Source organism: Barbatula barbatula (genome assembly GCF_947034865.1).
Source record: "Barbatula barbatula genome assembly, chromosome: 12".
In the NCBI taxonomy this organism is placed as follows: Eukaryota; Metazoa; Chordata; class Actinopteri; order Cypriniformes; family Nemacheilidae; genus Barbatula; species Barbatula barbatula.
In genome coordinates, this window is record NC_136775.1 from 2,548,374 (window position 1) to 2,574,281 (window position 25,908).

Below are 25,908 nucleotides of genomic sequence, written 5' to 3' on the forward strand. Positions count from 1 at the left end.
AGTCGGTATTGCGTATACCCACTTGTGTAGTGCAGGGTATGCACGGGTATAATGGCGTATACCCTTGGTCATTTTTCAAAAGTGTTTCATTAAAGTCGTGCATAACAGGAAAAACTGAATGAACTACTGCCAATAACGCCTATTACTGACCTCAGACCTAAACTAGCTCAGCGTTCTACAAGCGCTCATCAATCTAATTGAGATGGCCAATCAAATGAAGCAAGCTGAGCATTAATGTCCAATCAAATGAAAGTAGGCGGGAGTTGCTTTTTACAGAAACCCAATTCGAGCTCAGTTTAACAATGAAAGAGCGCAATGTAAGTAGTTAAATGTTTTATTATAGACATGTCAGGGGTCGTTCTAATTTCGAGTCTTAAACTCTTGCAAAACACTGGCTGCATCGCTTTCTTCTGCTTTCTACAGCTCTCAGGAGTTTACGCGCCCGTAGGCTCGCGTCAACATGGTAAACGACCGAATGTAAAATCCGGTCATTTAAAATACAAACGCTGAAAGCATTTACACGTTTCAGGTAATGTCAGTGTGACGAGACAAAAGCATGACCAGAACTTCACTAGTTCATGCTAAAGTGCATTGCTTACTTAGGTGTGTAAAGGCTAAAATACAGTCTGGACTTGTTCCAGAAAGTCTTTGCCAGTCTGCAGATATGATCATTTAGTGTGTGTCTATCTGAAACTTTAAAAAAGTCTGTCTAGTTTTTCAAAAATCCCTCATTTATTCCAGCCATTAAGTTTGTGGTTAAAACAGTAATGGGGAAAAATAAGCGATATGTCATACAAAGAGCAATAGTACAATCGGTGCTAATACAAAGTTACTAGTTTCAACAAAAGCTAGACCACTACCTGTTGAGAGAAGAGAGAGGGTTAGTAGACTTTATTTTCATTTGTCTGTCAAGTATTCACAGAAGAGGTGTGTTTAAGTAGTTTTTTGAAGGTTGTGAGAGATGTGGTTGACCGGACCGCATTGGGAAGAATGTTGCACCAGGAAGGAGTTGTGAAGGAGAATGAGCGGGACAGGGATTTAGTGCCCTTATGAGAAGGCATTACAAGGCGCCGCTGGTTTGCTGAACGCAGGGTTCTTGATGGTGTGGAGTAGGGTGTGAAAGTATGCCGGCGCAAATCCAGTGATAGTCATGTATGCAAACAACAGTGACTTGAATCTGATCTGGGCTTCAACCGGTAGCCAGTGGAGAGAGTTGAAAATTATAATGTTTGCAAATATTTCAAATGCATAACTTCTGAATTCTCGTTCTTCAATTCTGTTTCTATATTGTTTAAATGTTGCCGGTTTTAAATAAAAAAACAAGTGCAACTTTTTAAATTTGATGTCAATGTTATTACTCAAAAAGTTAAAGGGATAGTGGACATTCAAAACTGGACATTCTGTTATCACTAGTTTAGATTGTATAATATTTGTATACAAATATTGACCATGAGTTTACTTTTTTACTGATGCTGATAATCATGAAAAGACATGGTCTAATTATCACAATTACCATGTTCACACTTCTTTTTTTAAAGCTGCCAGTGTTTTTTTTACATTATAATCCTAGTAAATTGTGTTTTCAAAAAAAAGTCACAAGCGCTTTTTTTAAAAGACTTCGCCAGCATCATTTTCTGTAGCTCATAGCGCCTTTTTACGTTTTAAAAAAGTTCAACTTAACTGAAGAAAACGCCCTACGTAAAGCATCTTTTTTGACAGCTGACCAATGACAAGCAAGTAGCGAGGCCTGTCTTTCCATAAGAACATGCGAGGTAGGTGATTGGTCGAGCAGGATCCCTCTCTAATAAATAAAATGGCGCCGAAGCGCTGCTTTGAAAATATTTTTATATGAATTTAAGTTTATTTTTCACATTTATTAACTTTTTATTCCATTTCTGCATGAAGGTTTTAAAATATGTGGTTAGTTTTTGGAAAGACGGTCTTTGTTTATAATTCAAATAGACGTTCCGTTACTGTGCCTATATGAATACAGAATCCAGCTGAGCTGCCTTCATGCACGCTGACAGCTTTTCTTTTTACTAAAAAAGCGCTCTTGTCAACATTTTGTCAAGTGTGTTTAGGGCTTAAAAGTCTTAAAGTGATTAAATATAGATCTAGAAAGTCAACTTTTTTTTGGACATTGGTATTTCTAAAATCCTGCCCTGGTTGTCTCTTCATATAGCTTGTAGGCCAAGATTGATTGCAGAATCTGCACCTCTTCTGTGGCCATCACTCATTTCTTAAACTTGAAACTGTGCATAAAACCACTGTGGAAACCTGGCTTCATTATAACATGGAGGCGTTAATACTTTGCTGGGTCGCGTTAAAAATGGGGGATAAATTAACAGTATACACACTTCTCCAGGCACCATTAAACCACCGGTCACGCGTAGGTTTATACGTTTTTTTACTCCAGCAGGTGCTTAACATTACACGACTTGTTTTGTTCCTCAGCCTACCAGCTTCGAGTCTGTCAACCACCCCTGCCCGTCGCCAACGCTGAGATCCTGGCTGAAGACGACGAATTCCAGATCGGTAAATGAAGGAACGTTTGATCATGTGTTTGTTTACATCTCTCGTGTGTGGAATCCTCATTAAAAAGACATTCCCGAGGTTCCCACCTTTGTTTTGTGGGAAAAAACAACATGTGTTGCTTGGCATTTGTCATCATTACTGTCACACGTGTAAGCCGTCGGGACTTAATGAACTGATGTGTTGTTGAGTGTTAGTTGAACAGGCCGAAGCAAACATCCGTGTGTGTGATCACTCAACAGGAGACATCATAAGGTACCGCTGCCTGCCGGGCTTCACGCTGCTCGGGAGCGAGATCTTGACCTGCAGACTGGGTGAGCGACTGCAGATGGATGGTCCTCCGCCAGTCTGCCAAGGTGAGTTTGGCAGAACGTCCCGTACGCTGTCTCATCTGTGTCTCGTATTGTTTCCGGTTTCACTCGTCATGTTGTCGGCTCTGTCGACGGCTGTTCGTGTCTTTGGTGCTTGAATCTTGTGGATTTTAGAATTGGGTTTCTTTTGTTGTTTTATCTTATGTGTAGATGTACTCCGTGAACCAGAAGTTGTGATCGTTGTTAATTCGTACTTTGACGCTTTTCCAAGTGAAATAAAATATTGAATGAGAAAATAAAATCTAAATAATTGTGTTTATGGAATATCTGCCAAAAAAAACCTAATTTATTATTTTAGTAAAATAAAATATGGAAAAAGCTAACAAATATTTACTGGGTTATTTTTGTGAGCTAAAATGTAATTTTTAAAAATTAATTAATATAAAATATTGTTTAAAAAAACAATATTATTTACCCAGACTAATATGAATATATATTTTATACATGTTATATAAATTAGATTTATAAACCCAGACGTATTGAATGTGAGAAATATTTAGGCACTAAAACTATTAACAATTTTTTTAAAGGAAATATAAACTGAATTTAAAAAACTGTTTTTAAAAAATAAATAAATATAAAAAACAGATAACAAACAGACACAATAACCTAAAATAATGTGAAACCTAAACCTGAAAATAAAATATATATATATAAAAATAAAGATAATATGAATAAAACTGCAATAACCTAAAAAGACTAAACCACATAGATGTCTTATTCAGAAATGCCATCACAACCCTGAGCATGTGTCCACGATCGCCCAGGTTTGCGTATCAACACTTTGTGGAACAGCAGTTTCCTGAACTGCTGTTCCACTCTGTAATCTCTAATATAAAAGCGACACAGCAGATGGAAATGTATTTTACCGGAGTTTGCTGTCTGAATTGAATGCGATAAGAGTGAAAGAAAATAATAGAACGGCGAGTCATCTTTCTATTGAGCCTCACTGGCTGCACTCGAAATAAACACAGTGTACAGAACCAGCAACGTGGAAGATTTATGAGCGTGTTATTTCCCAAAAATCAGTCAAGAAGACTCCGGAAAACTCACGAGTTATCAGTTTGAGTCACTCAGAGCGCTTACAGAATGAATTTGAGACTGAGATGTTTTGTGACTGGATGTTCTGAAAATTTTCCATGGTTTAACTACAACTACAGTTCCGGCCTTGCAACTGTTCGGACGCTTTGTGCACTCCATGCTTTGCGCTTCTGCTTTTATGCTTTATCTTATTTAAACACCAGCGGTTCAGTACAGTGCTCAGACTAAACAAATTCTTGTTTTGAAAAAAAGACTTCAAAACTTTTTGGGATACTGGGCAACCAGGATTTTGGGGATAGTGGTCTACCAGCTTATTGCCGACAATTGAAATTCTTATGAAGATAACTTAGCTGCCCACAGTCAGACCCAACCAAAGTTACTTGTGATACTGCCGTCCATGCAGGAACACACAGCTAAGCCTCACCGTGGACCTCCTGTTAACCCAGTTCTTGTGAACCCAGTTCTTCTCAACAGATCATTTTGAGCTCAGACAAACCTGCAGCACAGATGCAAACAATGGTAACTGAGGACTCAGACCAATGGCAGAAACAGGGCGCAAGACCTTAAGGTGCTCGTAACATCAGACTGTCAAGAGTTGGACAAATTGCTGCATTTGCTTCATCTTCCCCAGATATGGCTGAGACTCGACAACACAATGTTGGAATTCTACCACCCCCTGTACATCTTGAAAATAGATTTGAGGCACTAATGAATATGGGTTAAGAATCCCCAAATCAAAAGTGGACACTGCAGCTGGCAGTCGCTCTGTGTCAAACTCAGAAAGCAGCCGAGCCCAATACTCTAATAGTGGGGGACTCTATTTTCCGAAACCTCCGTAGCAGGGCTATACTTACATACTGTTTTCCTCAAGCGGTGATTGCTGATGTAAGCAAGGGACTGTCCAACCTTCTGACATAACATAAGTCTGTAAATCGGATTGTCATACATGTGGGGGAAAATTATATTATTTTTTTAATGAACTCTTTGAAACGCTTGGAAAGCTGAAAGTTCAATCATTCATCAGTGGGCCTCTCCCAGCTCGGAGAACAAATATGTTCTCTCGGCTTCTCAGTCTGAATAAATGGCTGCAAAAAACCTGCAACATGAGAGGACTGAACTTCATTGACAACTTTAATCTCTTTTGGAGTCAAAGACAACTTTTTACAACAGATGGCCTCAACCCAAACAAACTTGGTCCAAGAGAGCTAATGGACAATATCCTCTTCTCCCTCCATCACCCATTAGCAGAATGGCACACGTACACCTGGCCTCAGTGACCCACCTCAGCACTCGAGTGGACATTTGCATAACACCACTCAGCCACAACAACCACTACTCACAGTCACCACTCAGGCTGTACCCTGCCCAGTGACATCACATCGGTTGGACTATAATGAAGACTCAACAACCAGGACGTTTCTGTGGATTTCAACCGGGAGAGCGAATATAACATACTTCAGCCTTCAGAAACACCAGATTCACAGTCCCCTAACTACACACTCTATCCCGCTCTCCGAAAGCGTCTCTTTTGAGGAACTAGTGTTTGGTGGAATGAAACTCTCCCACTATAGAGTCCACAAGTTTCGACAAAAAAACGACAGGCCCCACAACCACCGATGTCCTCTGGGTCCACCTCGCCAACCCTTTCCCTCTGAAAGAGCTCTCCAGCCTCTGCCGCAACGCCAGGGATCACACCAACCCCGATCTGCTGGAGGTGTACGAAACAAGACTGTGAAGAGCACTGGTAACGGATATGAATTGGGCCCCGCTATGATAACAGCAACAATCTCAAATATTTACAGAACAAGGGGGAACCCAATGTTCCTTTAGTTTTCCCTATATTTGTCCTGATAAGTAAGCGAAAAACTAAGGCCCGTATGGCAAACCTATCTAATGTACTGCCTATTAGCCTTTACTCTGAGAATGATAGGGGTAAAAACTAAAAAACAGTTACTATTAAACACTTTTGATCCGATCCAGCATGTGCAAATATATCAGTAGCCACTATGGATGTTCTCCTCGATAGCTTTAATGCAAAAGTTAAAAATGCTATCGATGCCATCGCTCCGGTAAAGGTTAAGGCGATAACTGGCAGGCGTAAAGCACCCTGGAGAAACACACCAGCAGTACAAAGCATGAAAGGAACATGCAGAAAAGCTGAGTGTATGTGGCGAAACACTAAGCTTGAAGTTCACTATACTTCTATAAAGACAGTCTGCATGCCTTCAACGTTGACTTAGGCAAAGCTAGACAGAAGTTTTCTCGAACATTATTAACTGCAACATAAACAACAGTAGACTAACAAATCCCCCGAGTCAAGTTCCCAGGGAAATGCTGTCTGATGACAAATGCAATGAGTTTGAAACTATTTTCCTTGAGAAGATCAATAATATCATAATGGAAATCAGCAAAGCTCCACGCGGCAGTCAGGTCAGTCTGACTTCAGTACAACAACATCAGAAATTGGTAACTTTATCTGAATTTCAGACAATTCATCACAAACCTTGGAGGAAACGGTACAGCATCTTAAAGTGCCAACTTGCAGCCTCGACACACTTCACACATCCTTTTTCAAAAGAGTGTTTAACTGGAAGCAGATCTCCTAAAAATAGTAAATACCTCAATGCTTTCAGGAACTTTCCCAGAGTCCCTAAAAACTACAGTTGTCTAACCTCTACCAAAAAAGAGCAATCTATACAAAACCTAACTGTCTAACTACAGACCAATTTCAAATCTTCTTTTCATAGGCAAGATCATTGAAAAGGTTGTCTTCAATCAGCTGACCAAATTCTAAAACTCAAATGGCTACCTGGACAATTATCCGTCTGGTTTTCATCAGCATCACAGCACACCTCATCAAGATAATTCTGATTTAGGCAAAATTTCAGTTGTGGTATTACTAGATCTCAGTGCTGCCTTTGACACGGTAGAAAACACAATACTCCTACATAGGCCGGAAAACTGGGTAGGGCTTTCTGGGTTTGGTCCTTAAATTGTTCAGGTCATACCTAAGAGCGAGAGGTTACTATGTGAACATAGGCAACCATACATCTGACTGGACACCCATGACTTGTGGTGTTCCACATGGCTCAATTATTGCTCCGCTCCTCTTCAATTTGTATATGCTCCCACTTGGCCAAATAATGAAAAAGTACCACATTACTTACAACCGCTATGCAGATGACACTCAGATCTACCTAGCCCTCTTACCCAATGACTGGCAGTGCATTGATGAAATGAACAGTTATATGTGTCAAAACTTCCTTCAGTTAAATAAAGTCATTGTATTTGGTAAAAAGCATGAAATTAACAAGGTAAACAATACCTTGACTTAAGAGGTCTAAAGACTTCTGTAAAGATTTAGAGAAACTAGTTCAAGCTTTCATCACCAGCAGGGTGGATTACTGTAATGGACTCCTTACAGGTCTTCCCAAAAAGACCATCATACAGAATGCCGCTGCCAGGATTCTGACCCGAACCAAACAATCTGAGCACAATGTAAAGCACTTTGAATTGCCCTTGTGTATGAAATGTGCTATATAAATGTTGTCTTGCAGATGGTTTGTATGTCTGCTGGTGTCTGTTGTATTTAACACACACTTGTTTTTTGTAGTTCAGTGTCCTGACAACGAAGTTCTGTTCGACTCGAACGGCGTAATTCTGAGTCCAGGTTACCCAGAGAGCTACCCGAACCTTCAGATGTGCTCCTGGATGGTGAACGTGGAGAAGGGCTACAACATCACACTGCACTTTGAACTCTTCCAGACGGAGAAAGAGTTTGATATTCTGGAGATCTTTGATGGTGAGTTTGAATTATTCCTCACATTCAGACCGACAGCGGTACAAGCGCCCGTCTGAGTATTACAGCCATTATTCTTGGCCCTGTCGTAATTCTGACACCTTTTCTTCCTCGGTGGAGAATTCAAAATGTAATTTGGAGCCTCGGAATCTGTTTGAGAAATAACAAAGTGGGGTTTTTTATGCCTTATGACCATTACTGAAAAATATTTCCCGCAATCTCATCAAGGAGCGGCAGACGTGCAAACCGCTGAAAGATGCTGGAGTGTTTCTTGATAGCGGCCGAGACAATCTGAGATACATTCGTAGTGTTATTAGCCGCTAATTATTTAAGTGGTTGCAATCAGTAAATGACCCTATAACTCATCAGTGATGGGACGCTCATTAATGCTCCTGCCATCGCCACAGTCTCACTGGAATTGAAAACGAGGAGCCGCATTTTCTCTTCCTCTCACGACAGCGTCTCCTGAATGTTTAGCACTGATACTCAAGTTTGATTTGTGGAGCTCTGTTTCCAACAAAGAGGTGTCATAGGGAATACGTACCTCTGTACACTTTTTACATCGCCACAAAATACGTACCATTGCAACCCGGTATCAAAGTTTTCAACAACAATAACAGTTTCAACACCATTTTATATTATATTGGGGTGTAGTGATTTTGAATTAAATCAGATGTTGTTTTTTGTGTACGTTTATTGCACAGTGACGGAATAAAAAATGTGTGAACCGTTAAGTCAGCATCGACAGTGAAATGCAATTGGCTCTCGTGTGACTTGTGACTTGGTGTTAAACAGCATTGGCTGTCCCGCTCCGAGTACGTCACAAACTAACCTTGAACGTACACGTTAATAAAACATGACTGGTTGCTTTCCTGAAATGCGATCGGCAGCGATTAAAACCTGTTGTGCTCACACAACGATATCGTACGGCTTTAAAAGACACGGAACTCAGGGCGACCCGTTTGTAATGCTTTTATACTGTTTTTGGTCAGTGTTTGCAATAAATAAAATCGAGGCAAATCGTTACGCATTCTCTAGCGGACCAATGCAGTTCTTCTCTTTAGCGCCCCCAGTGGACCTCTGTGTCTCAAAACTGTAGTAAACAGAGGTACGTATTTCCTCAACTCCCCGGTCGGCTGTAGGACTGTTCCAACACTTTCTGCAATTCTCTCTGTTACCAAGAGACTATTTGGATTAGACCAACAAAACTTTTATATAACTTAAGCTACAATGTAGTATGCTTACATCTGTCTGATGATTAACCATAGAATTTTAAAGATGATGTACATGACATGTTATTTACAGTATTTATTTTAATGCAAAAGAGCAGATGGTGCAACCGACCCCAACCCTGGCTCTCACAATATAAGATTTATATATTGTCTTGATATTTTAAAATAAAAGTGTTCTTATGTCTCTCTCTCTTTCTCTCTATCCTGACCTATAAATCACTCAAAATGTGAGTGTAGGGAGGTCTGAAAACTCTTTTGGATTTTAAGACAAAATGCTAAACAGGTGCAAGACTGCCATCTACAACATTGAAGTACCAACCAGATAATGGCACTGAATTATTTATGATATTTTCATATGCATAGCATTTGACATTCATTGTCAGAACTAGTATGTTGCAGTATATTGTTTAAATATATATATATATATTTTACAAATAATTTATTTTGTCTACATAGGCATAGTATTCTGGTAATATTTTTGTGTTTTTTTTACATTGAGTTTATAATTTTTCCACATACAGCTTACGTGTAACTTGAGTAAATTTAGTTTAAAATAATGACAACACGAGTTGTTACGATTTGTTATTCTTTATATTTCAGTTTGAGACAAAAAGAAAATAATTATTTTTATTTTTTACAAATATATTTATTTATTACTCTGACACTTGTTAGCTTTCACTTAGAAATCAACGAAACATTGACTTTGTTTGGAAGTTGAAAGTTAATATTTCTATAAAAGGCCAGGGCAGTTTATCAAAAATATAGCTTATACAAATGTAACTTGTTGTACCTCTAAAAGTCTTTTTAAAATACATGCATCGACTCTCAACCGTCCCCAATTGCAACTGTCCCCCGTTCTCCCTATGCGTATGTAATTTTGGATTTTATAAACAATTTTGAAGAAGAAATAGAAGAAAAAGTATGGACGTACCCTGGACAATATCCAAAATCTAACCAACGGTGATGTCTAGTTACGTGACTAATTTCGTTTTGTTTTTGCAGGGCCCAATATTTACAGTCCGACTCTGGCGGTGTTAAGCGGAGATCTCAGCGTGCCCTTTAATATAACCACGACGGGCCACCAGTTATTTTTACGCTGGTCCTCCGATCACGGCACCAATAAAAAAGGCTTCCGAATCACTTACGTTGGTGAGTATCAAAGTATGTATCCCCGATCGGTAATTCCTTTAGTTTTCTGTGTGTCTCTCGTCACGTTCTGTCTGTCCCGTCCATGATCCCAGCGTCCTCGTGTACGTCCATTTGTCCTCGTGTTTGTGTCCAAATGTTTGTGTATCTGTATGTACCCTTGGATTTCTGAAGTCAGCTGTTTGATCAAAGTATTGAGTGTGTTTGAGTTGTTTTGAGGCTTGTTTTAAACACTGTATTTGCGATTGTCCTTTATGGAAATTTACAATGCTTTTATTAAAGTAAAAGTATAGTAAACATTGCCGTTTGGCAGATTGGTTTCCATTTGCATTACCACAGATACATTTTTTCTATCCATTTCTATTCGATTAATCTGTTATCATTGTGACAATCATTATCCTATAGTTGTACTATAGGAAAAGTGTCGTAAACATAGTATTTTTTTGCAGATACATGATGTTTAAAACAGTCATTATGTTGTGTGCTGAGTTTCTACGTGTTGTAGCTGTGACGTGTGTTTGTGATTTTTGGTTAGAAGGAAACGATGTATTACAACTTAAATGTAATACAGAAAAAGCTATGCAAGCTTTGTATATTTTATTATTTTTGTCCTGCCATTTTTTCTGACGCGACCCGAAGACAGGATTACAGTAAAGAAATATTGTGTCACACGAATCATGTGTAAGTGTTTAACAGTTTGTGGTTTTATCTATAGCCATGTACTGCAGCACACCTGACTCTCCTCAGCACGGCTTCGTGGTCAGTCAAACGGGCGGTCACGCCAACAGTGTCGTCCGCTGGGCCTGCGACCGCGGCTACAGGCTCATTGGCAAAAATATGGCAGTTTGCCGGAGAACAGAGTTGGGTTTTCTGGCCTGGGACTCGTCTGTGCCCGCCTGTCAAGGTTTTCAATTCATTTACCTCTTTACTATTTCTTGAATCTTGAGTTTGTATAAAACACGTCATTGATTGACTGCTGGTGTCGTTTAAAAGAGCGCTGTTGTGTTTTAACCTTGGCTGGAAACAATCTAAGCTTTGTTTTCTAGTTTTTATTGGTGCGGATTGGAGGACGTTCATTTTAATGATCTTATTCACAAGTGCTGGAGAGGTTACAAAAACAACCCGGATGGGTTTGTGCAAAGTTCTTCTCACTGGAACCAATTCGTTTTTGAATCACTAGAATGAACTAAAAGTAGAATAGAGTTTGGCCAGAAAACATTTTAATAGTTTGTTGATAAATCAAACAATTTATTAACCCTTAAGATGTCCCAATGACTTATTTTTTTAATAAGACACATACAATTAATTTAATAGTATTTTAATATCGAGTTATTTTATAAGGGGTTCAAAATGGTCCAAAAATATTGTCTTAGTTCACCCAAAAGGGTCCCCAAAAACAAAAGTAATATTTCATTAATAACATTAGTCATATTTAAGTAATATATATTTTAATTGGCATATTTTTTATATTTGTAATTTCTACACTCAAGAACCAATGACATTGACATTTATCTGTTATCAATCTAAATTTAACGCTTGGATCTTATTCGGTACAATACATTAACCAAACACTGTGTTTAGCAGTATGTCCGCACAGGTTTCAGTCGTGTTTGGTATTTGTAAGGTGTTATTTGGATTGAATTATTTTTGTTGGGATATGCTGTCATGTGCCAGCCACATTGACCAACTGGCTCTTTGTTTTTGCTAATGAATATCACCGGATGAGCGCCTGCTTTTTGCTTCGCTGTTATTAGTTTTATATGAGAACACCATTGTTTTGTTGGTTTGAGTTGATGAGATTTTTAGCACTCAATAATTGGACATCCCATTATCTCTCAGCACCACATTGATGTTGCTTTGAGGAAACCGCTGCACCTTTCCCAAATGTTTCATTACACATTTCTAGCATCCTGGCCACATTGGCGATGCCTGATCACATTTCAACATTTGAAGACTTTCTGTGCAGAATGTAGGTGGGCTGTTTCTGGTCTACAGTACTTGTGTTGTAATACAATTCATTTATTTTACGTACGATTATTTGCAGACTTTGAGAAATAGGCTTCGGTTCAAGCTCAAACGTGTACATTTCTTTGATTTAATAATGTTTTTGACTATGCTTCATTTTAGAAAATAATAACCTGTCAACTATAAGGCGAAAATTAAGATAGAACCTTCACGAATTAAAGACAAAAGCTAAAGTTCACTGCTCCTATTTTTGTAAAATAAGTATGTTTTTATATTATCCTGACTTCTGTAAATGTATTTATTTTCTTTATTTATTGTCTTTTTTTAGATGCAAAACAAATGCAAATACTGATGGTCAGGTTGTTGCGTCTCACCAAAAGTGATTTAGTGATGAATGATATCATTAAGTAAACTGCGTCTGTAAAAGAATATTCCAAAAAATGTAAAAAATATATATTTTTAAAGGATTTATAATTTACCGCTTTGTTTACACGATCATGATAACAAAAAAGTGCTTCTGGGCTTTATATTTTTCCCAGTAAATGACTTCTGTGATATGATGTACTGCATATAGGAACCTGTAGAGACAAGCGGTCCGTACTTTGGAAAAGCATTGCTGGTATTCAGGAACAAAATGCGGGTCTCCGCAGGGAAAGGGTTAATTCCGGGTTCACTCGTTGGCAATTGAATCCATGGCATTGACTTGCCCTTCCCTGACCTGACGGAAAACTTGGCGAGGTGTGTGTGCATCAATGCCGCGCTTCAATTATCCTGTAATTGGCTTTTGTGGATAGGTTAAGTAGATTCTGATAGTAACAAGCTGCCATTTTTCAAGCAAACCAGCAGCATTGACACCCGTATGAACACATTTTTTCTTCAAGCCGCCATGACAGTTCTGCTGTTAAAATGAGGATTGATTCATCTTTTATCATTTTATTTGTCACATAAGCATTGTTTTTCCATAATAAAGATTTTAACCACAAAAATACCTCCCAAAAATGTAAATGATGTCGATGTTTATTTACTTAAGTTGCTGCATATATTTGCAGTTGTGGTCCGTTATTCATTTTATGAACAATACTAAAGTAGAAGAAATGGACAATGTGTGTAAAACAAAATCGGTGCATTGTTTATTTCAGCAGCTGTCAAATGATCGCTTCAGCTTCCGGCGCAAATCAGAAATTGCATTTTGCAATTCTCGGGGAAAAATCGGATTATCTCCATTCACATTTATTGCATCGAGCAGCGTTTATCTCTTTTATATTCCTCAGCCTGTGATGCATGTTCTGCTTGTTACGTTCCCCCAAAATATCCAAAGGCATCTTTCAGCTGTATCAGGAAGACCAAATAGCCTTAGAAGAAGGTTTACGTGGACTTTTAAATAAGCGTGAACATTGTATATCACAACGTTTGTCAAAATTGATATTTGTAATGGTAAGATGTGCCTTTGTGAACGTTCTTCACTTCCAGAATTTTAAGGAAAAGTTGGAAATGAGAAACTAAAGATCCAAGTAAGTGCGTCCTTCAAAACATTCTTCATGACCTCATGTGAAAGCTGAATGTGAGGAACAGACCATGTCTTGAATGTCATTTTTGATTCCTTGTTTCGAGTTTGTGGATCTCATCAGCGTGTCTTTTCACAGCTGTATCCTGCGGCGCACCCGTGGCTCCCGTGAATGGAGGAGTTCTGGCCGCTGATTATTCCTCAGGAACACGAGCCACATATTTCTGTAACGATGGCTTCCGGCTGTCCTCCAAAGAGGTGACCAGCGCTGTGTGCCAGGCTGACGGCACGTGGAGTAACCACAATAAAATCCCTCGCTGCACAGGTGAAGGACGAAATCCACAGATTGTGAGGCTGTTTCGGCAGCTCTTTTGAATGATTTCATTGACCATATTGGGGTGCTGTTTGGAAACGTAATGAGCTTTTAAACGAGTTAATGCATCACTGATGCCCTGTTTCAGAAGATAAGCGTCGTAATTATGCTGCCTCTTAAAATACTTTGTTGTGGCCAAATTCCATTCCATCCCCACAAAATGGCAAAGCAAATACGTGTAATTCCTTTAATACCAGCAAATGCTGATAAGAGAAGCAGTGCATGTAAAAATATATCAAATAAGAGCTTTTTCTGCTTTGAAGGGAGAGTATTGACAAATTAACTTCATGTAAAGACCAAACTTTATTGAAATCGCAATTTATAGTGTCAGTTATTTTTACATATTGTAAAAGGAAAGCAATTCATCTCGATTGTGAGAAGTCTGGTTCATGAACTCACTCTCTCACTCCCCACTCACTCACTCCCCACTCACTCACTCACTCACTCACTCACTCACTCTCTCTCAGTCACTCTCTCTCTCTCTCTCTCTCTCTCTCTCTCTCTCTCTCTCTCTCTCTCTCTCTCTCTGTCTCTGTCTCTGTCTCTGTCTCTGTCTCTGTCTCTGTCTCTGTCTCTGTCTCTGTCTCTGTCTCTGTCTCTGTCTCTCTCTCTCTCTCTCTCTCTCTATATATATATATATATTAAATATTAATTTATATATATATATAATATATAGTATTGTTTTAATATACATTTATTTAATATAATTTATATTACATTTTATATATTTGTGTGTCTGTCTTTTTTATTAAATATTGTATTACATATTATATTTAATCTATTTATATAGATAGTTTCATCAAGTTAACTTCTGGTCTGTATTTGGTTATAATATAACGATTCATTTAGTATATTATTTCTGCTGGATTAGCTTGTCTGCTAGTATCTTAACCAGCACGCTTTTTGATGCACCTAAAATATTTATCGCATTGTTGTCAAATTGCTTCCTCATGTAACACAAGTTTAAAGACCACACTAACAACTGGACTTTTTTCTGAAATATTAATAATAATTCTTCTCATGATAATTTCTTGACTCTCTGTCAATGCCTGTTTGCAATGTTTTGTAATTATAATTTCGCTATTATATTGTACACCAGGGGTCCCCAAACTTTTTTCTGCAAGGGCCACATAATTCTCCCTGTCTTTAATGGGGGGCCTGGTCGGTTTGTAACAGAAAACTACATGAGCAGGAGGTACTACTTGAATTATCGTGGAGATTTTATTATGATTTGAAATGTATTTATTATGCCTACTAATGGTAGAATAGTTTATTAATAGTTAATAGTTTAGTGCTACTCAAATTCAAAACATTTACTTATGCATTTAATTAATCTTTCTCTTTCCCAACCGCTTGGCAATTTTGTCTGTCGTCTCTGAAATTTTCCGATGGTTCGCGCGTCAGTTCTATCGCAAATGAATTTACAATGTCATGTGAGTAACTTAGCGAAATTTGGGTCTAAAAGCCAAATATAGACATAAGTGAAACTGTAGGCCTATATTTAAAAAATGAATTTTTACCGACGCGAATACGCGCCATGGGAGGGACTTCTGACGCTCGCCCACGGCCCTACTAGAGCAAGCTCCTGATTGGTTAACGCGGCGCGAATTTTCGCCAAAGTTCAGATTTTTCAACTTGCGCGAATCACGCAAACGCTCAATTTGCGTGATTACTTAACATGTAAATCATTCATTCGCGTTTGGTGTGAACACACTATAAGGCATTGTTCAGAGGACCGGTCCAAATCTGTGGGCGGGCCACATTCGGCCCACGGGCCGTAGTTTGGGGACCCCTGTTGTAGACTTTTGAGTGGATAAATCCTTTTAATAAAAAAAATTATATATATATAACCCCTCCCCCCGCATCATTCATATGGCGATGATTCTTCACGTTGCTTTGAAAAGTGTATTGCAAGAACTCTCTCTGTCTGCACACACGACCACACACACGCACACACACACATACGCACACGCGTCCTGCAACAATAATCATATTAATTTGAAACAGCACCGCAGAAATTTGTCGCAAGCATTGATTAAAGCAATGATGACAATAATCACATGAAAAAAACCAACTTAAATTCTGGACCTTTGGCAGTGAGGGGGGGTTCGTTCGCCCCTGCCTACGGGCTTGAATTTGGACATTTATAATAAATATTATAGTTCATGTACTTTATATACACAGTATATAATTGAATTGTTTTAATATAATTGAAAATTCAATAATTTAATTTATATTTAATACTATATATAATAAGTGAGCCTATCAAGTGCATGCATGCTCACTAGGTTTTACAACAGAGCCAGTTGGATCATTCTAACAGGGCAATATGTCATGACGGCCTCATGTTTCTCTTCCTTCAGCGTTTCATTACCTACACCTCTCACTTGTTTAGTGCCCTTGTGTCTATTGTCCTGTGCTTGGTCGTACTGTTTATACAGTGTATTTACACTGCCTGTATCTAGCGTATTGTTTGCCTTGCTTTGTTTGCTGTTTCACTGTTTTGCCTTGTGGATATGGTTACCTTGTCAGTTCCCTTTATTGCGTTGTGATTGTTATTAAGTTTGGTTCCTGTCTTTTACCGTAAGTCTTGTATACCTGTTCCTTGGTTTCATCCCCCCTGAGGGAAGTGTTTATTTTCAGTTTATATTATTAGTCCAGTCCGTGTTTTACTCCATCGTGAGTTTCTTTGTTTTGTCGTGTCAATAAAAGTTTGGTTTCTTGTCAACCGCTGCCTGCAATTGGGTTCTTCCCCCCTTGTCACTCCCCTGGTCGTGCCACAATATCACAGCGTTTCTCTCGCTTCTCTCTCGATCTCATGCCCCCAGGACCTTATACTAAGCTGCTAAAAATGAGTCATTCAGTTATGTTTATGATAACACATTCACATATTAACATACGTTTCCATATCACTATGTATTGTGAACTACGCTGCATGTCGAATTTTTAGGTCGGGCAGAGAAGGCGGTGACTCCCCCAGGTCCTCTCATAAACGAAGCCTTGCTTTAAATTAAATTATGACTGTTTTTGTCGCAAGAAACCTTGAAGTGTTGAACATGTGCCCTGGTTTCTTTTCACAGTTGTTGTGTGTCCCAGTATCGGCTCCTTCACCCTGGATCACGGCAAGTGGAGGATTGTAAATGGCTCTCGTTACGAATTCGGCACCAAGGTGGCCTTTGCCTGTAACCCGGGCTACTACCGACTGGGCCCCGCCCACATTCACTGCACGGCCAATGGCACGTGGAGCTGGAGAAACGAGCGACCTCGCTGCAAGAGTAAGTGATGCGCTTCATTTGTTGTTCGGAGATGAACAGCGTAGGAAAGATGGCACACGCAATCCCAGACCTTGTTAAGATGACCCGCTCTTAAGGTCAGCCGGTCCAGACAACAAGACTAATGATTTTGTCAATTGAGCGCTGACGTGTGAAGGATTAGCAGCTCGGCTGCCTCTAGCGACCGGACGCTCGTTGTCGGGTCCAGACGACATCTGGACACATTTTCTGCTATAGATCTATTTTCTGAAAGTAGATCTATGAATAGCATTCTGATAGGTGGTTTATTTTTTGTTCGTTTGATTAGAGAAAAGTCATAACTCTGGGAAGGAATATCCCTGCTGAAAAAAACTATAGAAACCCAATAGAAACCATTTCAGCAGTTGTATTGGTTTCCATTAAAATACCATTATGAACCATTAGCTTTTTCCATTAAAACCATTACAAAACTCACTTTCTAGTGTGTTTTGGGCATAATTCCAGTAGAATTAAACATCCCACCAATAGATTCCATCACATACCAGTAGAAGCATTATAGTTTCCATTAAAACCAAACAAATCCTTTAAAACCATTAAATTCATTACAACCTATTCAATGGTTTCTTTTGTTATCCCTGCTGAAAAAAACTTTAGAAACCATTACAGAAATTCTGATGGTTTCCATTTAAAATATCCTTACAACCAAATAGCTTTTTCCATTATAACCATCCCAAAATCCCTTTTTGTGCACAATATCCCTGCTGAAAATAACAATAGAAACCATTAAAGATGGTTTTATAGGGATTTGTACTGGCTTTAATGTAAACTGTAATGCTTCTACTGGTATTTGATGGATTCTATTGGTGGGATGTTAAATCCTATAGGAATATTGCCCAAAACACACTACAAAAAGGAAGTGTGGAAAAAGCTATTTGGTTGTAAGGGTATTCTAATGGAAACCATCAGAATATCTGTAATGGTTTCTATTGGGGTTCTGTTGTTTTTTTAGCAGGGTTAAGAGAGAAGTTTTTATATTATGGTGAACGAGCGCCATGGTGTCGATAAAGTCCTGAAAACACAATCACACATGGACTGAAAACGAACCCGGTTTTATTTTCTTAATACTCGTTGACTCGCACACCTTCTGTCCTCATCTAGAAGTTAAAAAGAAAGACATACGGTTGTGTCACAATAACAAATTCCATCTGTTCAAGATGTGTAAAGATAAATAAAGGTTCCCTTTTATTCGGGTTCTTTAAAAATCGGGTTCGCTGCACACACGTCATTATGTGTTGTGTATTGGCAGGTGCTGTCCTCAGATGGTTTGCTTCTCAATGTTTTGCTCTAGCTTCAGATGTGATAAATGTGTAGATGCACCCGTAGGAGATTCACAATCTAAACATTAGAGGCCTTTTATGACTGATGGCATCTGACAGAATCAATGCGCTGCTGAGGGGGAACTCAGCGCCGTGGCAATTTACAAAAACAACAACAATCAGAGGAAAGATGATGAGCAGCTGGAAACCGCCGTGCATTTTTTAATACACGAGCAACCCGCTGTGTGCACCCCGTACTGTATATAATATATATATTTTTGTTTTCCTCAAACAATGTCTGATCTGATATTCCAGATGATTTTAATTTACTCGTGCCAATATTATAAAAATAGACACCGCATCGAGTGCTAAATCATACATCAGTGTTGATGCAATATTGGGTAGACTAAGACTGTCCCCTTAAACACAGGAGGCTACGTTATTTATTGTAAAGCAAAATAAGGTTTATATTTGTAATTCAATTTCAGTGCTTGACGGGGGCAAGTTTTCCAAAAATTTATGACAATGAATAATAAGGGCTTTTCAATGATTAATCGCCATTAATCGCATCCTGGATAAGTTTATGTTAACATAATCTAATATATATATATATATATATATTAATAATGAATAAGTGTTTATGTAAAATTAAATTATATATAAAAACAAATATATACATGCACATTCCTTCTCCAGGAGGAAGTGCACAGAGATATATTATGTGTAAACAAACTTTTTTTCTGGGTGCTTTAATCATTAAATATCCTTGTACATAATTGTCTGATAATAAAAATGTGACAGGAGTTGTTTGCACATAAACCTTTGAAATCAAGTAGAGAAATGTGCTTTTTTCCCCCAGAGAAACCCAGCCCCCACATTCCATGCCCTGCCCAATATGGCCGACAACTTACCAAATTGGTCAATTCATTGTCTGTTTATGATGAAAACAAATACAAATTACACTACTGATGTAAATTTACTGAATTGATCAGGGCTGAATATGAATTAATCACATTCAGAAAATAAAGCAATATTAATTGATCTTCAGAATCAGCATCGGCAGATATCACTTTGATGAACGTCTCTCCTATCGGTGGAGAAATTTAGTATCAGTTCATCCCTTACTTGAAATATTAGTTACTCCTCAACATTGGATAAGTAAAGCATTTAAAAGATTTGAAGTGTGGGTCTTAACCGCAAGAAAAGACATACAGCCATTCGTCTTATATTTGTTTCGTGTTAGATATTGTGGTGTTTGTTTCTTGTGTGTGTTTTTTTTGGGTGGGGGGGGAGGCTTACAAATTGGGGGTAAATCACAGCACATTTTGACTCTGAGATGCGTGCCGATTCATTCCGTGCTCTCTATTGCCTCTTACCGCAGTTATTTCGTGCGGAGAGCTGCCCACTCCTCCTAATGGAAAGAAAATTGGAACGCAGACGACCTTTGGAGCCACGGCCATTTTCACCTGCAACTCGGGCTACATTCTGGTGGGCTCCACTGTACGGGAATGTCTGGCTTCGGGTCTTTGGAGTGGGACGGAAACGCATTGTCTGGGTAACACAACAAACCTCTTCTCTATCTGAACATCACACCTGTTAGGCATTACCATCAGCGTAACCTTTAAGCATAGATGGGATCCTAAAAGGATCTGTGGCATTTAATAATGTGTATTTCTATGGCAACAGTAACTATAGACAGCTTCAATATCACACACACACAAAGGCTGTGTTTCAATACCGGGCTGCCTTTATAGGTGCACAAATGATGAAGACAAATGATGCTGCCTTCTAAGACATCTTTTGCCAAATTCTAAGATATAGTCATAGGGAAAGCAATCCCACAATGCCTTGTGATAAACTCAGTAAAAGGGAAAGACAAAGCCAGAGACATATTTGAATAGTTTTACATTAGTCATTTAGTAGACGCTTTTATCCTAAGCAACTTACAAAGTAGGGGAAAACAATAGAAGCAAATTGTGCAACAAAAGAACAAGAATGCATATGTAGTAAAACTGGTCTCAGTTACACTACCACCGTATATGAAGCTAAGAATATTAATATATACATATCAAGTATTAATAAATAATGCAGAATTTGTTGACTACATCTGCAAATATCTGATCTTACTATTTCTTTCTTTTTTTTTGTCTTGTTTCTCTATAATTGAGTTTAAATCAAGATGCATTTACTTTAGACTTAAGATATTAAGTTTTGTTTTCAGAACAATAATATAAAATGTATTTTATATCTCTCTATAAGGTTACAAGAAGAATTATCTGCCAATGTAGTAAGAAAAATATATTTAAAATACATTTTACCACTTAACATTAGATTTATTTAAATTAATAAATATTTATATTTGAACATTTGCAAAAACAGTTTTATTTCTTTTAGTTATTATTACTTATTCAAAACAAACCAACTGCTGTTTGATTGATATTCATTGGATTGCACAATATATATATTTTTATTAAAAACATGTTTTAATTATTTGTTTGCGTGATTATTAAACTATAATCATTCATTTGTTGCAGTGTATTTGAGCATACAGTATGTGTAAAAGGTATTTGGATTATAGAGATTTTTGTTCCAAATGTTGTATATTTGTACCCAAATTCAAGCTTAATATCATCCTTAGAAGAATATTTTGGGGCACTCAAAGTTTTATGAAAATGATTGTACAAGCTGGTGCTGGCTGACAAAATCAATAAAGTCATAAAAATGTATAAATACTTATCAGATGTTTACTTTATAACAATTACAAGCAATACTGTAGACAGCATTGTACATCATAGACATCATACTGCAGACACAAGATCTTTATAATAAAATATTCATGAAATGTGAATAGATATAAAGGTTGAGAAAGCAATTAATAATTATTTTTAATAACCATCGAAAACCATCAAAACCTGTAAGTCTCTGAGATCAGTCGAGCACTTTGGGCCGGTTTCAGCTGGTAGCTTTTCAAACAGAGAAAGAAATCTTGGTGGATCTTCACGTTTCTCCATCAAGTTCCCCTGATCGGCAATTGCGCGAGTGTCTTCATGTAATAGAATAATTTCAGCTCCAACCACCGTATCCGGAAATGAAGTGGGTTTTGTGGAATGGGAAGGAGGTAAAGAAATGATTTGTGCATTATTTGAGCGCACGGCGTGCTCTGTGAAGTGTGCAGACTTCTGTTGAGTTTCATCATCAATCAAAACAGAGAAAACCACTGACAGCTTTTGATTTATGGTCTTTCTTTGTCATTCATCACATCATCACCCGGTCGGACTATGATGTAAATTCCTTTGTCCACATTGAGATTCTCCAAAACACTTTCGCAGGTATTCATATTTTGTAAATGTTTGTTTTTTGCAGGAGGTTGATCAATACATCTATACATCATATTGCACGACATGATACACGAGTAAGATACGTTTCAGAGTCCCATGATAAATGAGAAACAGTTTGAAATTGTGTATTGTTTGTTTTCGTTTGTTCCGTCTTTATCCCAAACGCTCACATTGGATTTAGATTGTTTGTGAAGCATATTGTATGCACCATATCTTTAAAAGCCTTAATATTAAAAGTTAACAATAAAATTCTGCATAAGAAATGTTTCTCAATTCTCAGTCCTCTAAAAGTCGAACAGCACAATGACTACGTTTACAAGTCGATATCGAAGTAGTAAACGTGGCGTTTTAATCGCAATAAGACGGCATGTAAACACCTTAATCGCATTTATGCTGCTCTGGTAAACATGACAGTGTAAAGTTTTACCATCAACACAACTCGCTGCCAGCAGTCAGCTCCTTATCTTCATACAGACACGTACACAAACGTTTTCATACAATTTCTGCATTTATCACACGCCAACTGCATGTAAACAGGGGGGAAGAGGTTTGCTCATGTCATGTAAACATGTCCTATAATGGCATTATTGGTGCACATGTATAAACGTTGTCAATCAGATTTTTTGCTTTTAGAAGAATATCCATCCAGGAACATGTAGATATGTCGTTTTTTAAATCCCGCGTCGATGATTTTTGATGACATTTTCTCATGTTCCTCCCTCAGCTGGTCACTGTGGTGTTCCAGAAAAGATTGTGAACGGTCAGGTGATCGGGGAGAACTTCGGCTACAGGGATACGGTGGTTTATCAATGTAATCCTGGTTTCCGGCTCATCGGTTCCTCCGTGCGCATCTGCCAACAGGATCACAACTGGTCAGGCCAGCTCCCGTCCTGCGTGTGTAAGTTCATCCTGCCTACGAGGAGGACAAAGCATTGTGGGTAAAGTTTGGTATACTGTACAGCCAAGAGATAAGCCAATGAGAAACATGAGACAAACATCATTAGAACTGTAAATCTCATCATTACCTATGAAATATTTGAGATGAAAACAGCAGCATCACTTGACTGTGTGTGTTTCCACAGTGTTAAGGTCCTTAGATATTTGCTGGCGAGTTTTAGTTTTTTTCTCATCCAGAATTAAAGATTAATCTTACCAAGATGAAGAAATAGGTCTTGATAAATGTCTTACTGCCAGTCAAAGTTTCAGACACACTTGACTAAATGTACAATGTTTATATTTAAAAGACCACGAATAAGTGAAAGATTTGTTTTTTAAAGGAGTGGTTCACCTTCGAAATGGAAATGATGACAGAAGTTGCATTACTCCTGAACTACTCCTTTAAAGAGATATAAATTGTGCCCACGTACGAATTTAGATTTTTCAAAACAGCAAAGAATTAATTTCATGAAGTTGATTGTGATAACAGAAAATGTACAGACTAAAATGTTCTCTCATTTGTCATTTGCTTTGGATAAATCATTATATGCATTATATCATAGTGTCGGATATCATATTATATTACAGTATTTAGCAAGTTACAGTATCATATCACATTTTTCTTCAGTGTCATGCAACCCTAGTCCAAACACTTTGACTCTTACTGTAAACAACAGTAATAATATTCATTTTTGGGGGTTTCAGCGGTGAGTTGCGGTCACCCGGGCAGTCCTATCTACGGCCGTACCATTGGAGATGGCTTCAACCTCAACGACGCGGTGACCTTCACCTGTAATAACGGTTACATGTTGGAAGGTCCGTCTCAAGCGCAGTGTCAGGCCGACCGTCAGTGGAGTCAGCAGCCACCCACATGCAGAGGTGCGAACCCCCGAAGAGATGTTTTCTCATTAGAGTTAAAGTTAAGCTCTGTGGCAGTGATGGAAATGAGTTTATTTCTGCTGCCGTTGAAAAAAGCCAATGGCCAATTTCAGCTCGGAGCCCTCTGGCCTTTCAGCCAGCAGAAACTCATTCAGTCGTAATCTAAAGAGCAACAGTTTAGCCCGGCGAATCACAAGATGAGATGTATATTTAGAGTCTTATCTCTGATTTGTAAGCGGCGTTATTATGAGGGTCTCTGAGGGACGTCTGTAGGGGCTCATTCTCACAGCAAAATAGATGAAATGATCAATACTGATGTTCGGCCGATCGGTGATCAGACTTCACAGATCACAAAACTCACAGATCAGATCTCAGTTATTTCTTCTAGATATCAATGAGATTAATGGAAACTTTTGCGCATCTTTCGTTTCTTCTGAGAAAGATGCGCAGAAATCTTACACGTAGAACAAACAAATTTGAATGAAAGCACTTCAGAAATGTTGGTCTAAAACGTTAATATTAATATATTTGATTATGAGCAAGATATAAAGCTTTGCGTCTGGGTCACAATCACCCTGTCTGGGTTTATTTTGCTACTTGAGGACACGTTATTGTGCGTTTTATCCACCTTTATTCAGTATATAAAACACACATGAAACATTGACTTGATTGTAAATAACGTGGGAGGAAAAGCGTACGCAGGGATATGAGAGACATGATGGAAATCTGTTTTTAGACATTAAATGTGTTCCGTGCGCAGGTTGTGTTCTTGAGAGTTTTGCCTTCAGAACGAACAAACAAATTACTTTCTGACTGGAACCTCGTCGCGTCACACCTGGTTTCCTTGAAAATATCTTAAGATTGGAAATGTAATGCTTCCACATTTGCCAGCATTTTACTGAGAATTTAAAGGAATGGTTCATACATTCGGTCGTCATTTATTCACGTTCTCTCTTCCATGAAATGCAAAAGATGTTAGACTGTTCTTTATTGTACAATGAAATAGTTCAATTTACTAATATGTTAAATGCAACCGTAAGCATCGGGAGAGGTATGTTTTGTATAGAAGGACTGTAACTCGGGTTGTGACGCGAGAATTTTCAACATATTTACAAGAATGATAAGAGTAATGAGACGTTCTTAGTGTGTTCAAGGCTACTGTTGAATTGTATGAGCTTCTCAAACAAGGAAATTATTATTTAAGGAGATATGTCAAATACCGATGATGCAAAGTGAGTACACGCATATCCGTGTCTCACGAAAACTGAAGTTGCCTTTTCTACATCAATACCACCACTGAACAGTGTTTCTCTGTTGCGATGTCATAGAAGAACCATTTTCTATTTCCCAAAGAACCATTTATTCAAAGGTTTCTTTCTTGCGTTCGATAACCTAAAGTAGCTTTTTTTTTGTGAAACTGAAATGTTCTTGGGATGTTAAAGAACCATTTAGTCGAAGGTTCTTTAAAGAATTCCACAAAGAACCATTTAGTCGAAGGTTCTTTAAAGAGTCATCTCTTTCTTCCTTTTCTTCATCTTAAGAACCTTTTGTTTACCACAAAGATCAGAAAGGTTCTATGGCATCTAAGAAGCACCTTTTTTTAAGGCTGTAATATTAACAGTATGAATCGAATCACATTAGAATATATTCTAGTTTATTTTCTGAATTGTTTGGAGATGGCATTGTACTGTAGATCGAATTTTGTGTTTTTGTCTTTTTTTACAGTCATGAACTGCACTGATCCTGGAATTCCAGCTAACTCCATCAGAAAGAGTAAAATCGAGTACGGTAACTTCACTTTTGGAACCGTGGTGTCCTACGATTGCAATCCCGGCTATTTCCTCTTCGGGTCATCCGTTTTAACCTGCCAGCCGGTGGGTTACTGGGACAAGCCATTACCGGAGTGCCTGGGTACGTCCCCTCCTCGCACATTTCTTTTTATTTGTATTTTTTATCACTGGCGTCTTTAATAGGCGATGGGAAATGTCACAGTGCAGAATCGTTGTGATGAAGTCTTCACTGTCTATGAACGTCTTCATGGTTTTGAGACGTTCAGCAGTTGACGGCGGGGAGTTTAATGCACCTTTTCTGTGGTTGGCAAGACCGGAAAGTGTTCAAGGGAGGTCAAGGGAGACTAATGCTGGGGATTGTCAGGCAGGTTCATTTGCGAGAGGTGTAATTGCCTCTTGTTTCGCCGTCTGTGTAATTGCATCAAACCCGAGTTT

At 38.3% G+C, this 25,908-nt stretch overlaps 1 protein-coding gene across 1 annotated transcript in view; it reads left to right on the forward strand.

Annotated features, from left to right (window-relative positions):
* Positions 1-25,908, forward strand: part of csmd3a (CUB and Sushi multiple domains 3a) — a gene marked incomplete at its 5' end in the record, with an annotated part of 185,252 nt that overhangs the window by 122,740 nt on the left and 36,604 nt on the right. The window contains 11 exons of the mRNA XM_079468986.1: positions 2,455-2,535; positions 2,775-2,888; positions 7,558-7,746; positions 9,978-10,136; positions 10,837-11,025; positions 13,730-13,915; positions 17,044-17,238; positions 19,912-20,085; positions 22,593-22,766; positions 23,510-23,683; positions 25,409-25,594. Coding sequence (XP_079325112.1) covers positions 2,455-2,535; positions 2,775-2,888; positions 7,558-7,746; positions 9,978-10,136; positions 10,837-11,025; positions 13,730-13,915; positions 17,044-17,238; positions 19,912-20,085; positions 22,593-22,766; positions 23,510-23,683; positions 25,409-25,594 — 1,821 coding nt within the window. The remainder of the gene's footprint in view (positions 1-2,454; positions 2,536-2,774; positions 2,889-7,557; positions 7,747-9,977; positions 10,137-10,836; positions 11,026-13,729; positions 13,916-17,043; positions 17,239-19,911; positions 20,086-22,592; positions 22,767-23,509; positions 23,684-25,408; positions 25,595-25,908) is intronic.